The 15,056-nt window shown below is 36.2% G+C and overlaps 1 protein-coding gene across 1 annotated transcript in view; it reads left to right on the forward strand.

The window, feature by feature from the left end:
- Window positions 1–15,056, forward strand: part of COL12A1 (collagen type XII alpha 1 chain) — a 97,286-nt gene that overhangs the window by 37,754 nt on the left and 44,476 nt on the right. Inside the window, 17 exon segments of the mRNA XM_032185721.1 lie at window positions 177–298; window positions 2,979–3,128; window positions 3,212–3,331; window positions 3,935–4,099; window positions 4,292–4,405; window positions 4,408–4,437; window positions 5,020–5,159; window positions 6,118–6,247; window positions 7,342–7,487; window positions 7,757–7,886; window positions 8,692–8,831; window positions 9,394–9,523; window positions 11,017–11,156; window positions 11,269–11,401; window positions 11,510–11,536; window positions 11,847–11,989; window positions 14,873–15,002. Coding sequence (XP_032041612.1) covers window positions 177–298; window positions 2,979–3,128; window positions 3,212–3,331; window positions 3,935–4,099; window positions 4,292–4,405; window positions 4,408–4,437; window positions 5,020–5,159; window positions 6,118–6,247; window positions 7,342–7,487; window positions 7,757–7,886; window positions 8,692–8,831; window positions 9,394–9,523; window positions 11,017–11,156; window positions 11,269–11,401; window positions 11,510–11,536; window positions 11,847–11,989; window positions 14,873–15,002 — 2,090 coding nt within the window.

Below are 15,056 nucleotides of genomic sequence, written 5' to 3' on the forward strand. Positions count from 1 at the left end.
TCTAAAACCAGCTTCAGGTCAAAACTTCACTGTCTTGTGGAAGAACTAGTATCTGTGCTTCATGTTTTAACACATTCTTCTCTGTGGAGTAAAACTGTGAAGATTTCATAAGTGAAGTATCAACATTTAGCTAGCCAAGTGACTTCAGTTACAGTATATTTATTTAACTATTGCAGGGCAGGAACTACCTATAAGGTAAATGTTTTTGGAATGTTTGAAGGAGGAGAGAGCAACCCACTTGTTGGACAAGAGATGACCACCCTTTCAGATACTACTACGGAGCCATTTTTATCTAGAGGTAAACATGATTGTATTCAACAAAATGCAGGCTTGGCTTTTGGATAAAAGAGATTTAAAGTTTCACAGCATTCCTTATCATTTATCTAATGCACATAAATATCTATTTGCAGGATTCAGTAGACTCCCTAGTCTGATGACATAACCTCTCATTTGAAATGACCACTAAATATGCCCTAGTTCATGTTTCTAGTCCTCTGCTCCCTTTAGATGATCTTACAAAAAAGATAACTCGGGCAACCCATGTTTTACTGATTACTGAAAGCCATCTGCATCATATTTTCAAGCCATCCACATCTGTGTTAAATCATATAAGGTCAAATTCTTGAACAGAGATCATTGCTCATCTACAGGGGTGTTCACAGGAATAGAACAAAGAATTTTAGGCAGATCTCTAGCCATTTGCTTGTCCTTATATGGTGACTTTTCCTTTTAAGACTAAGATCATATAATGGACAAAGATCTGTTAGCTGGGGATGTCAGGATATTACTGTGCATTATTTAAGTTTATATGCAACATAGCCATTATTTAGTCACTTTTACCATAGAAGGAGAGTTAGTACAGAAATGCAAGTGCTGAGTGTTTTCCAGTATCTGTTTGGGAATTTCTTCCTGCATAGCTAAAAATTCCAATCAAAGTTTCTACGATTGGTATGACAGCAGCTCCCTTGATGTGGTTAATGGTCCTCTGTATATTAACTGAATCTTACAGCCAGTATACTTGCAATTAATACTGGATAAAGAGAGTTTCAGAGTTTCCTCCTTCGTGGAAATCATAAAGAGCTTGTCTGCATCAGGTTGTTGCTTTTTAGTAGCCAAGTATACACATAGAAGTGAGACTTCTCTGCCATTTTAAGATTTCTATAACCATAAGAGAGAAGACAATTTCAGGAGGACAAAGAACCTCAGTGCAAAGGCATCTCAGAGTTAAAAACAAAACAAAACAATATAAAAAAACCTTCTGATAATTGACTCTATATTCTTCTTGCTTAACCTCTTTAATGCCCTGTTTCCACACTGGGCTGTGTAAAAAATACTACCCTCACTTTTTATTGACAACGTTTTTAGAAACTTCTGAAGTTATTGCTGTCCCACTATGTCTAATGCAAGAGGGTAAAACTACGAAAAACTACATAACAGGCCATCAGTGACATTAAAGTAAAGCTGTAATAAGTCTGGCAGAAAAATAATTACACCAAGAGTGGTTTGTTATTTTTTATTACGCCAGCTGTCATTTCTGTCTTGAGTGTTATATTCTTTAAGCTATTTAGTTTTACTAATGCATGGATTTGAGTCATGGTTAATGTGAGAAATGAATTTTATATCTGGGACTGTAAATGTAATAGTACATTATTTATTAATGGGGGAAAAAATTGCCCTAGGTGCCTTTGCTAGAATTTTCCATGTGGGGAACTATGGTAGTTGGAAGAAAAAAAAAAGTCAGAATAGTTTAACTTTTATGTTGTACAAGAAGCTAACCTTAACTTCCATATTAAAGTTATGCATGCAAGTTTTTGAACTAACATAATTTTACTTAAACCCTACTCCCAATTTATTTTATTGTCCTGACTAAAGACTAGATCTATATTTTCTATGCAGAAGAGGATCATGCTTTTAACCCCCAGGTACATGGAATAGTTATATTCATGAGTCTGCAGTGTTGGATCAATTATGTGGAACATATATGAAATCACAATATCTTTCAACTGTGATGAGTGTGGCTGATTTTTCTCAATGGGATTTCTTCCATATAAAGACCAGAAGCTCTGATGGCAGGAAGCCAGAAAATTTGCAGCTGGTAACACAATCTACAGGAAAAGAGAGAGAGCAAGGATTTTTTTTTTTTTTTTGAAATGGCTGTGGATAAAATTGTGTCTTTCTGCTTTGTATAAATATTTTGTGATTTTCCTTGTGATGAAAACAATATGATGCATATTTCATTCTGTAATTTGTGAATTGAAGATACCTGAAATATCTTCTTACATTTTCAGAACATTGCAGCTTTATATAAATGTTTGTTTTTGTCCCCTCTCTATTTCTTGAACTGTGTTTATGTTTGTGTATCTTCTAAACTGTGACCTTTCTTTCCTCTACGTGCAATCTACTGTACCACCTGTCTTTTGTCCCTGAAAAACCAGAAATTATATTTATATGAAAGTGGTTGTTATATATTCTGTTAATTCCACTGCTACATAGTTGAAAATTGAGCAATAATTTAGTCATGAACAATAGACCAAAATACTGTGACTTTGGATAATCTGATAATGTTCACTGCCATGTCAGTGGTTAGCTCAGTAGTCCTTTGGAAATCCTCTAAAGTAGTTTACAAAATCTCTGAAAGATGGTTATCAGCCATCTTTAAAGACCAAAATAGATACTGACATGACAATAGGGAAGAGTACTGGCCCTGACATTTTAGAAGGCTTATTTCTAAAAGGAAACATACATGAAAAAAATTTATACAGCTTTTGCCATGGAACTAGTGACTAGTGTGAGTAACGTTCACAAATAGGTCATACTTGACAGAGTGCCAGTGAATAAAACTAGAGCTATTTTGGAAACTAACTCATGACATATGTCATATAAAAGAGGATTGGGAAAGAAAGCTGTCATGCTAAGGCTATATTTTTCTGGTTGAAACGTATCATGCTAAGGTTATATTTTTCTGGTTGACATGGCAGGTTTAGAATGTAGAACCAGAGCAGAAGCTGATATCGTGCTGCTGGTGGATGGCTCATGGAGTATTGGGCGGCCAAATTTTAAAACGGTCAGGAACTTCATAGCTCGTATCGTTGAAGTTTTTGATATTGGTCCTGACAAAGTACAAATTGGTAAGTTGTCATATGTCAGAGAGAAAATAAGGCATAGTTGCTGCATAGCTACATAATAACTGTGTAATAATGGCTTTTTCCAGGTCTTGCACAGTATAGTGGAGATCCCAGGACAGAATGGAATCTGAATGCTTACCGAACAAAACAAGCTTTGTTAGAGGCTGTAGCCAACTTACCATACAAAGGAGGCAATACTCTAACAGGTATGTCACACCACTAGGATTTTCTTAAGCTCCATGAAAAGAATTCTAGTAGCTGAGAGTGGAATTGTGTAGGGGGCTCAAATTAATCCGTGGTGAAAGGGCCTTATAATGCACTCCAGTATGGTTGGAAGAGAGTAGGGCCTATGTATATGCATACATATGTGGACACATGTATGTGTAAATGGAAGTGTATTCTTAGTGAAAATCTAGAGAAAGAGAGAAGGAAAGAAGATCTTGGGTGATGAAGAGCTTGGGTTATTGTTGAGCATATGAGAAGAAGAAAAGGTCAGGGTTGGCAGGTAACGCCAACCTATGTCAGGGTTGGCGTTAAAGCAAGGTGACCCAGAAGGGAGGATAGAGTGGACCATATAGGAGTGTGATGCATAGGAGGTAAGAGATTATAGACCTTCAAAGGGCTGAAATAGTGCCAGATGCTGTTAAGCGTACATGACAGACCACAACTAGGTAATGAGTGCCTCTTGAAGTGGTAAATTGTGGAATGATGTTTTCAGAGTGAAATCACTAGGATGAAATGCTAGCCTTTATCATGACTGTATGTTGAAACAGTTTATAGTGATGGTTGTCCTCTTTGTATCATGCTAGGAATGGCCTTGGATTTCATCTTAAAAAACAACTTCAGGCAAGATGCAGGTTTACGGCCCAGAGCTCGCAAAATTGGTGTTCTCATCACTGATGGCAAATCACAAGATGATGTAGTCACCCCTTCAAGAAGACTCAGAGATGAGGGAGTGGAACTTTATGCAATTGGTAAGTATTACATGAAGAGGTGACCTGAGCCAATTTCCTCCCACCCCTCTGCTAAATGTGTAGAGAAGTGGAAACACGTAAGTACCTAAAACGATACTTACATTCAAAGTGTGTTTAAGGGCTTATTTTCATAGTGTTATGTTTCACAGTTGTCATTTCTAACAAGTTTTGTTTTCATGTCTTCTCTGTAAGGTATTAAAAATGCGGATGAAAATGAATTGAAGCAGATTGCAACGGATCCAGATGACATCCATGCTTACAATGTTGCAGATTTCTCCTTCCTGGCTAGCATTGTTGAGGATGTAACACGAATCTGTGTAACAGTGTGAAAGGTCCAGGTACATCACATTTTCAGTCTAGTTCATCCTTTTTCCATCTATGTGCTTGTGATGCTAATTCCTTTTTATTACTTACTGGGAACACTGCGTAGCCCTGGGCTGTTTTTTCAGCTGCTAGGGTGAGGAAGTTGTGCAGACCACCTGGACTACCCTGCAGGGATTCTTTCTTTCCTTTAAACAATGACTGTGTTATACCTAACACAGCATGACATGGCTGGACATGCCTGCCTTTTTTCCCAGAGTCAGGAAGTACGTTTCTCAACATGTTACCTTTTTGCTCAGTGTGGCAGGTTCTTTGATGATTCTCATTCAATAAAGAAAATTATAGCAACCCTACCATTTTTAAGTATTAATGTCTGACAGCTCAAAAGCAAAGCCTGGCATGGAAAAACAGTAATGGTAGCTGATGGTACTCCAAGAAAACACTGGAGTCTTTTTTTTGTCTTTTTTTTTTTTTTTCTAAAGTATTTTTTGTCTTGTTCTAGTTTATGTTTTCAATTGTCAATATCTGACATTTTCATTTTGTCAATTCCTGATGACAAAAGATAAATTAATATATTTTTAACTTTTTTTCACTTGTAGGTGATTTGCCACCTCCCTCTAACCTAGTTATTTCAGAAGTGACACCCCGTTCTTTCCGTCTGAGATGGAGTCCACCTCCTGAGAGTGTTGATAGATACAGGGTTGAATATTACCCTACCACTGGAGGTCCCCCTCAGCAGGTTAGTACTGAATGTTTATCTCTGAGATTGGCCACAATAATATTGGAATTCCATATTACAGTAACATCGTTCTAAAGATTTTGCTCATTAGTGTCTGTACAGTATAACAAAAATAAAAAAGGCTTCCAAGGTCGAGAATTTCAATAAATGCTAAACAAAACTACAAAGAAATAGGAGCATAAAGATGGCTTTGGTTGTTTTAAAATTATTAATCCTGGAGTAAAATGTATTTATTAAAAAAAGTTTACTGATATTTCCAGTAATTCCTTTCTGTTCGTATTCCATTATCCTATATCAGTTTAAATAAGTGTATAGTAACATTTTTCTGAGCATACTCACAAGTAAGCTCACTGTCCTTTTAATACATTTTCTTTTTAAAAGAAAAAAAAAAGATAGAGTGAACTCTGAATGTACCATCTCTGAATGTAGTTTTTAAATCATCTTAACTCAAATTTGACTTATGGTGAGCTTAATCTTAGTAAAACATGACCTCAGGATTTGACTTCTGATTTGGGTTGGAGCAATCATTCTGGTGCACATGGACTTTACAGCTTGACTGATTGCTGGCATTGCTATTCTGTGAGGTGTTGCTAGTGGCATGTACTGTAACAACCTGGATTATCCTGGATGCTTGAAATCTTTTTCCAGGTGGTAACATTGTGATGGCATTTTCTTTATGTTGCTGAATAATGTAAAAATTTACATCATGTGTGAAAGCAGGGTGCTAGCTATACCAAGTCCCATTGAAAACAAGTCTGCTTGAGCATTCCCTATAGCTTGCTTTGCAAAAATAATGTTATCCTGTAAGATAAAATATGTAGAAGATTAACACTATAGTGATTTTCAGTTCCAAACCATTGATTTCTGAAGAGTTTCACAAGGAATTATTTTTCTCTTAGAGACAGGTTTACAAACATATTTGTTATACAGTTGTTAACATTCCTTCTCTTTTATGTAGTTTTATGTAAGTAGGATGGAAACTACAACAGTTCTGAAAGATCTGAAACCTGAAACAGAATATGTTGTTAACGTGTTTTCAGTGGTAGAAGATGAAAGCAGCGAACCTCTAATCGGCAGTGAAACAACCTGTAAGTTAGAATTATCATGCAAATAACATAAGAAGCAATTTGTTATGAGGAGAACTGTTCAAAAGAACTTTTAGCACTGTGGGCTTTCTTTTTAGAGGAGACAAAATTTTTAATTTCAGTGATCAAATTGTATTGTTTTACCCTGGTTGTTGAGATCTTGTCCAGAAAGCTGTAGCAAAGACAAATTGCAGTGTGGAAAAAGTGTTTGTTCCAACTTCATTCCGAGCTTATAAAGCACAGGTGTACACAGCTTCTTAGACTAGAACAATAGCAATGAATTACAAGGCAGAGTTTATAAATTCTAGAAATTTGATCAGATAGAAACCTGTAGTCCTTCATTTCCAGATTAGATAATTAATTCCTGCTATTAGCAGACAGAATACTATATGAAATTCATTCTGATTTTATCAGATTAATTAAAAGTATGTTCAACACAGTAAAATCACTTTTATGCGACACAGCCATTATGTTTTTACTGTTAGCTGTCTACAGCATTGATTTAGGTGGATTTGTGCTGAATGCAACATAGGGTGACTTTGTGACTTTCCTGCCTGTTCAAGGATATTGAATGCTAATGTCTCATTTCAATTCTGTCATTGTTTTGCATTGGGCTTGTCATAAATCCCTAAAGAAGCTACATAATTTTTATAAAGTCTGTGATAATTTTTGATGTTTATTTGATATTTTGAGAAATATAGAAAAAGAAAATATATAAAATCTTTTTAGAAGTGCAGATCTCAAAGTAGTCATGTACTGTTTTATATTAGATCATTCATGTGAGTTAATATTGCTTTTTAGAATATTCAAGTGTTCCATTGCAGACTTGTAAGATAGTTTTTTAGCTGTGCGTATAGCAAATCTTTAGCACATTCGAAATGTGATGACAATTACTTCATTCTTAAATTTAGCACCATTTAAAATACTACTACTTGTAGATGACTTTTTTACTGCCTGTAATGTACTCCAATACATCAAGAGCATGATTTTCTGTGATATCACTATATGTCACTATAATGTGATGATCACTATCTGTGATGTGAAATATGAAAAGTGCAAAAGGTGAAAAAAAATAATATATTTTTTTTATATGACAGTGCCAATGTCTTCAGTTAGAAACCTGTATGTTTATGACATTGGATCAACTTCTATGCGAGTGAGATGGGAACCTGTCAATGGAGCTACAGGTTACTTGTTAACATATGAACCAGTGAATGCCACAGTCCCAGCCACAGAGAAAGAGGTAAGAGAATTTGTCTTCACCTCTTGTACTCTACCAAAATAATCAGAAAAACTGATTTTCTTGATATATCACAATAACCAAAAGAGGCTGATATGTAGCACTCAAAGTGCAGTGATTACTGGGATATTGTATACAATGACATCAGTCAGGAAGCTGTAAATATACTGTGAATCTCATAAACAAAATTCCCTTGAAGTTAAATCATTGCTTGCTCTTCTGCCTTTGCATTCTTTAGTTTTTAAACATGGTGTGTTATTTTTCTTGTACAGATGCGTGTTGGACCATCAGTGAATGAGGTTCAGCTAGTAGACCTCATCCCCAATACTGAGTACACTTTAACAGCTCATGTATTGTTTGGTGATATCATCAGTGACCCACTCACCTCCCAGGAAGTGACATGTATGTACATCTTGGTTTTTGCTTTGTTGTTATTGCTTCAGCAGAATTTAACTTTCATTTTATTTAATGCAACAGTTTTTATATATTCTGTTTTATTTAGAAGACTGTCTCATCCATATTTAATGCATTTTATAGCACTCTCACATTGCCAAAAGACCTTACAGGCAATTTCAATGAAAAGGTACCTACCTTTTCCTCCAAAGAGGAACATATTTATTTTTCCTTCAGTAATGAAGGAAGTTATAGTATTATAGTGTTTTTAAAAATGACTCAATCTTGCTTACATTTAGAAACCTTCTTCTCAAATTCAGACATTCTCTAAAATACAGAAAATGCAATGGCCCCAAATATTAATAAATTGGAAAAGTTAGGTGAGAAGGAAACATGCCATACAAAGGGAAAAATTGATCTAATCATGGCTTAAACATAGCTTACTTTTCCTTAAACATCTTTCCTTAAACATTTCCTACTGCCAGAAGAAGGTTTCTGGGCTAGATGGTAATCCTTATGTACTTGAAAAATGCTAAGCCCTTGACTGTACATGAAAAGTGATGTTTTTAAGCTCTGTTACTTCTGTATTGTGCTCATAATTTACAAATATGAAGTTATTTGTTTATAGCTGTTTTGCTTATTGCTGGGACAATATGTTCTTAAGCTGTCTCAGATAATGGTCTGAGCAATGAACTTCATGTAAAATTATTGCCTCCATTTCAATGCAATATATAAAAATACTTAATGACTTCTGAGAGACCTGTGGCTCTGCTGTGAATAGCATTTTCACCTGCTACTGTCATTATTTTTACAGTACCTTTGCCTGGACCAAGAGGCTTGACAATTAGGGATGTTACTCACAGCAGCATGAATGTCCTCTGGGATCCTGCTCCAGGGAAGGTTCGAAAATACATCCTAAGATACAAAGTAGCCGATGAAGCTGACATAAAGGAGGTAAGCAAAAAGAATGTTTTTGCAAGTACTTGGTAGTTTTGTTTTGAGGAGCCAGCTTATTAATAAATAGTAAAAGCAATATAGCAAGCCAGCATTAAGAATAGAGAACATCAGTTCTTGGAATTTGCAGTCAGGAAAGGGTACTGATGTCTTGGAAGCTGAATAAACTTGAGATGGATTTTTCCTTTCTTTCCTTCCTCCTTCTCTTCTTAAAGAAAAGGGAAAGAAAAGCTCAAACTGATTGGAGAATTATTATATGCTTTGATAAACAGCCATTTCTGCTCTCTGCTTAAGTGTTACCTTGCCAAACTTTTAGAATTAGGAGAACACGATTGCAGAATAAAGGTATGTTAGCCCCTCTGTCTACTGGCAGCTCATGGGTAAGCATTGCTAGAGATGTCTTCCTTACAGTTAGGTGCAAACTTTCCATAATTGTACTGCTGGACATGAATATAACTCTTAATAATATAATATAATATAATATAACTCTATAATATAACTCTTTGAAGTTTAAATGTGTTTTTCTAATTGAATGAGAATTTTCTGTTGATGCATTTCCTAGGTGGAAATTGACAGACTCAAAACCAGCACCACTCTTTCTGATCTTTCCTCCCAAAGACTGTATAATGTAAAAGTTGTTGCTGTGTATGATGAAGGGGAATCTCTACCAGTAGTTGCAGAAGCTGTTACTCGTAAGTTTTCCTAACAACCCTTCTTTTAGTATTTTTATGTTATATTCTATTTGAGTATGTTGCAATATACTCATGTTAAGTTAAGGTGGAAACAATTTCATCTGTCTGAGAAATATTTTATTTGTAGCATAATTTGCAATATAACCCCCAGAAGTCTCAGATGAGTTGTGTTTTACTGCAGCAAACACTGAAACTGCAGTCTGCAATGAGGGGAAAGACCAGCAACTGAAGCATAATTATTGACATTAGGATGCTGAAGGAGGAATGTAAGGGTAAAATTAGAGAATGCAGAGTAAAGGGTTTGCAAATCTGTACAGTTCGTTGACATCTAGGAAAGCAAGTGAGAATCTGGGACATATAGTAGGGGCTTAAAGAGATGTGATCTTTCTTCTGATAGCAGAGAGTTTTTGTAGCATGAAATGGTAAATCAGCCTCCTGTACTTTTAGAGATGTTATTCAGGGAATCATAAAGGTGACTCTTCAGTAATAACAACAGAATAAGACAATCATATTGCATGGAGTGTAAGAGCAGATATCCATGTAAGAGACTGTACTGGGTCTGGCTGGAATGTTAACTTTCCCTGCAGCAGTGAGAGAGCGGTTGTGGTGTTTAGCTGCCTAGCACGGTAAAGCCACCACAGAGACATGTCCAACTGAAAAGAAAAAGCTGACATCAGGAAAGCCCTCATCCTGATCTAATCTTTAGAACACAGTTAAGAACACAGTTAAAATGAAGAACTAGAATAGAAATGAGCAGTGTTACCTTATCACTGACCATCACTCTGAACTGAAAAGAAAGAAAAATGCTCTCACTTTTTTTTTTTTTTTCCCTGAGTTTCCCATTTTAAAGCCTGGTGTTTTGAAAAATATTTTTGAGTTTTTGTTGTTGTTGTTGATTTGCTTGCTTTTGTGTAAGCCTGTGGTTTGTAGCTATGGTTTTGTCCGAATGTGTAAAGAGAAAGAGGAAAAATCAGCCAAAATAATTGCTTTTAGTTTAATTCTTTGGTTTTACCTCTTTACTAATTTCTTTCCAGTATCTATAACATTTTGCCTTCTTAACCTACAGTTAACCTCAGTGAACTTTTTCTAAGACAATCTTGTAATTCAGTCATGACTTACTTAGTTTGTATAAGGAATTTTAAGATCTGGAAGAAACTCATGCAGGACCTCAATGTCTGTATGTGGGAGTTTGTAATTACCTACTCTAACTCCAAAATGCAAGAGCTAGGACTTTGTTTGTTGTGAGTAGGTGTGTGAGTTTTTCTGAGGTCATTAGAATGGTTTTATCAGGTGACAACATGTTGATGTGAGATTATGAAGGACAATTTGCTTAGAGTAGGTGGGCTGAGTTATACCACAGTATTTTACTGTAGTCATTTGAAGCATGGTAAGTAAGGTCTGAATCTTCTACATAATCTTCTAAATTCTTTGTTTGAGCAGTTCCTTGGCTTAACTTTGTTTTGTAGTTACATCGTTTCCTTCTCTCACAATAGAGCCTGTGCCAGCACCAGTCAATCTCAGAATCACAGATGTAACAAAACATAGTTTCAGAGGAACTTGGGATCATGGAGCTCCAGATGTCTCTCTCTACAGAATAACCTGGGGACCCTACGGAAGATCAGAAAAACAGGAGGTAAGAATAGTCACCATAAGATTTTGGGGGCAGTCTCTCAGAGGGCATATTTTAAAATCAATCTATCTATCTATCTATCTATCTATCTATCTGTTTATTATTTCTCCACAAGACCATCTTAAATGGGGATGACAACAGTCTGGTCTTTGAAAATCTGGATCCAGATACATTGTATGAAGTCTCAGTTACTGCCATCTATCCTGATGAATCAGAAAGCGATGACCTGATTGGCAGTGAACGAACATGTAAGTAATTACAGGGTATCTACATGTTATTATTGATATTTGTTAAATCAGAAAGCATACACATACAAGAATACTGAACACTCTTTCTATTTTTATTTTTTTTTCTAGTACCCTTGGTACCTATAACTACACCAGGTAAGAATCTGAATTTCCGGGTATGTTATTATTAAAGAAAACTCATGGCTACCTCTTTTTTTCTAAACTGAGAAGAATGTTGACATTAAAAAGCTGAGATCATTTAATGAACAGCATTGTGTATTTGGAAGAATACTAAACACTAGATTACCACATGTTTATTGTTTTACAAACATTACAGTTTATGTTTTCTTGTTCTTAATATATTCTGCTCTTGGTCAGGCATTCATTCAGTCCTAAAAGTATGAATGAAGTGTTTGTCCCTGCTTTTTGCTTGAATTAAATATTTATTCTTCACTACCTTTTTCAGCCCCAAAGAGTGGCCCACGAAACCTTCAAGTATACAATGCAACGTCACACAGTTTGACTGTAAAGTGGGACCCTGCCAGTGGCCGAGTACAGAGATACAAGATCATTTACCAGCCTATCAGTGGAGATGGCCCTGAACAGTCGGTAACTAATTTTGAATTGCTGTAGTTATTATAAGGTAGTTCTGCAAATTAATGTGTTAGAAGAATTTATTTAAAAAGCACAACTACATATTAATCACCTTTTAGGTGAAGACATATTTGTAGTAGATAAGTATATATTCCTACCTTTTTCTTTCTCTTCTTTCAGATCTGAGATAGAACATTCTCTAGGGAGCAAATAACCCAGTAACTTCGGATACAGCCCTTTAAAAAAATCATATAGTCTATAGATATAACTAGAATATAGTTACAGTCAGTTGAGGAATAAATCAAGCAGCACATGAGAATACAAGTTACAGATACACAGATAGTTATCTCAACAGTCAAGAACTACCATGACCACTTCCATAGCCCAGTGTTCATCATGTTTTTTTTTTTTTTTTTTTTTTTTTTTTTTTTTTCATACTGTGTCTTGTGCTTTATTAGAGGCACTTTGCCTTGGAACATACCGTGGGCAGTTGAGAATTGCATGGTATCCTCTCTTACTATGCTGGGGACAGAATAACCCCCCAAGAAGTCTTAGCTGCAAACATGGGTCCATTGGAAACATGCTAGGGAAGAGTTTAAGGTTATTTGAGTGTCGTTTAATATGACTGAGCAGCTGTAATAATAGGGAGAACCAGTACTGTATGATCAGCCAGCTTTCCCTGCATCATTAGAAAGAATTGTGATGAGTGCCCATGGTCCATGCAACACCACTTGGGAATGTTAATTCAGTCAGCCTGTTTACCAGAAAAAAAGTGCTACTTAAAAATGCCCTCTTCTGCGGTGGGAAGCTGTTGTGGTTACTGACACATGACTCAGAGTCTCAGATGAAAACCACACATGTTTAGCTTGTTCCTGTAATCAGAGATCACCATGTTCAGAAGTGTATCCAGGAATGTTTTGGATACTTATGCACCCGTTTCTACTTTCTTCTGAACAAAATACATTTCAGTTAAAGTAATTGAATTGTTGAATGACTTTAGTTGAGAAATCATTAAAAGAATAAGAAGCAGCAGCAAGGTTAATTCATTTTTTTTGCTTGTACTGGAGTGAAAAAAAAAAGAACTATGGGCATTCTGTGGAAATTTGTGCAGTGACAAAGGATAGACTTAACTAATCTTAATGGACATAATTATTCACAACTGGATAAAGTCCAGCAGTGGGAGCTGGAGAAGACTCCATTTTCTGAGAAAAGCATGCTCTGTTCACAACATATTAATGTCTGCAAATAATTCTCAGTCACAGGATAGTAATTACTTACTTTTTGTCACTATGATATTTGATTAAACTGCTGTGGCTGGGTCCCCAGGACTGTCCCACTGAATTATAAAATGGAATTTCTGGAAGGTCTTAATTTCTCTTTAATACTGGTCTCACATCTCATGGCCTTGGCATCAGGAGTGACCACCACAGATGATTTGAAGACTACATGGCAAAAACTGCGGTTTTTCATCAAACTGTGGAGACCACTGTGATCATTTAGGGACAGATTTTGAAAGACAAATAGACATGAAACTATGGAGGCAGCCACAATAGGATGCTAAAAGCTTTTATGGTTTGAACTGTGTTTTGGACACTTCAGTACAAATCAAAAGTTTCCTTGTAAATTAAAATTATTCAATGAAATACGAAGATGAGTGAATTCTTGCTTGTTATCACTTCATCAGCATAAGATCTTATGACAACATACACATATGAATTGAGTAGGCTTTGAAAATAAGTAGGTAGTCTTAAAAGTAAAAAAGATGCTCTAGAGCGAGTGCACTTTTCACACAATTAAAAACACAAAATCTCAAAATTCCCAGATGCCAGAGATCTGAGTATTATTTGTAATGCACTGCAAATCTTTTCCTTGGTGGAGATTGTTGGAACAGGATTATATATACCCCCTCTGAGGACTGGAGCACCTGTCCTGGAAGAAGGGCTAAGAAAGGTGGTGGTGTTTAGCCCAGAAATAAAAGTCTGTGGGGAGACCTTATAGCAGCCTTACAGTATTTAAAGGGAGCCGAAAGCTAGGGAGGGACTCTTCATCAGGGGGTGTAAGACAAGGGGTAATGGTTTAAACTAAAAGAGTGTGGATTTAGATTAGGTGTAAGGAAGACATTTTTTACTCAGAGGGTGGTTGGAACACTGGAACTGGTTGCCCAGAGAAGCTGTGGGTGCCCCATCCCTGGAATGTTTAAGGCCAGGTCAGATGGGGCTTTGAGAAACTTGACCTGGTGGACGGCGTCCCTGCCCATGGTAGGGGAGTGGAATGAGATATCTTTAAGGTCCCTTCCAACCCAAACCATTTTGTGATTCTACATTAAAGAAAAATTGGAATGAAAGATGTATAATGATTTTAGACTTTTAATAAGGATGCATTAGAAACAGAAGTGTCATGTTATAAACTGCATGAAATCAAGGATTGACAATGTCAATCAAATGTTATATTAGAGATCTGCAGGGTATTGTAATTTATTCCATGCTTGCCTTCTACCTGAGAGTGGAGCATAATAAGGACAATTCACAGTCTGTCAAAATGAATAAAAGACTTTTTCATGATTTCAATATTATATAGTCAGATGCAATGTGGAGAAACAGCGCTGTTCTGGCACAGAACTGACAATGTGTGATTGTGGTTACATGCAAGTTTGGAGGTCTTAAAGAATACTGGCTTTGTGTTGCTGTACTCTCTCTGAAATTTTAAAGATAAATATGAATATGTATGAAAATATTATTCAATGCCTACTGTCAGATTCCATCCCAAGAAGATTGCACAATACGATATACCATAGTGTTTTCCTTTCAGCATCAAATGATTACGTGGTTCATTATTACAGAAAGCATAAAAACAGCAGCATGAAAAGCACTTTAATCTTTTCCTTTTGTTTTACTGCAGACGATGGTAGGTGGACGGCAGAACAGTGTAGTGATACAGAAGCTGCAGCCTGACACACCGTACGCTATCACTGTGTCCTCAATATACGTGGATGGTGAAGGGGGGCGAATGACAGGACGAGGCAGAACCAGTAAGTAACTTTTTGTGGTCTTCTTGTTAGGTGTGAAAAAAATTTGATGTATTG

This window comes from Aythya fuligula, chromosome 3 (genome assembly GCF_009819795.1).
Source record: "Aythya fuligula isolate bAytFul2 chromosome 3, bAytFul2.pri, whole genome shotgun sequence".
In the NCBI taxonomy this organism is placed as follows: Eukaryota; Metazoa; Chordata; class Aves; order Anseriformes; family Anatidae; genus Aythya; species Aythya fuligula.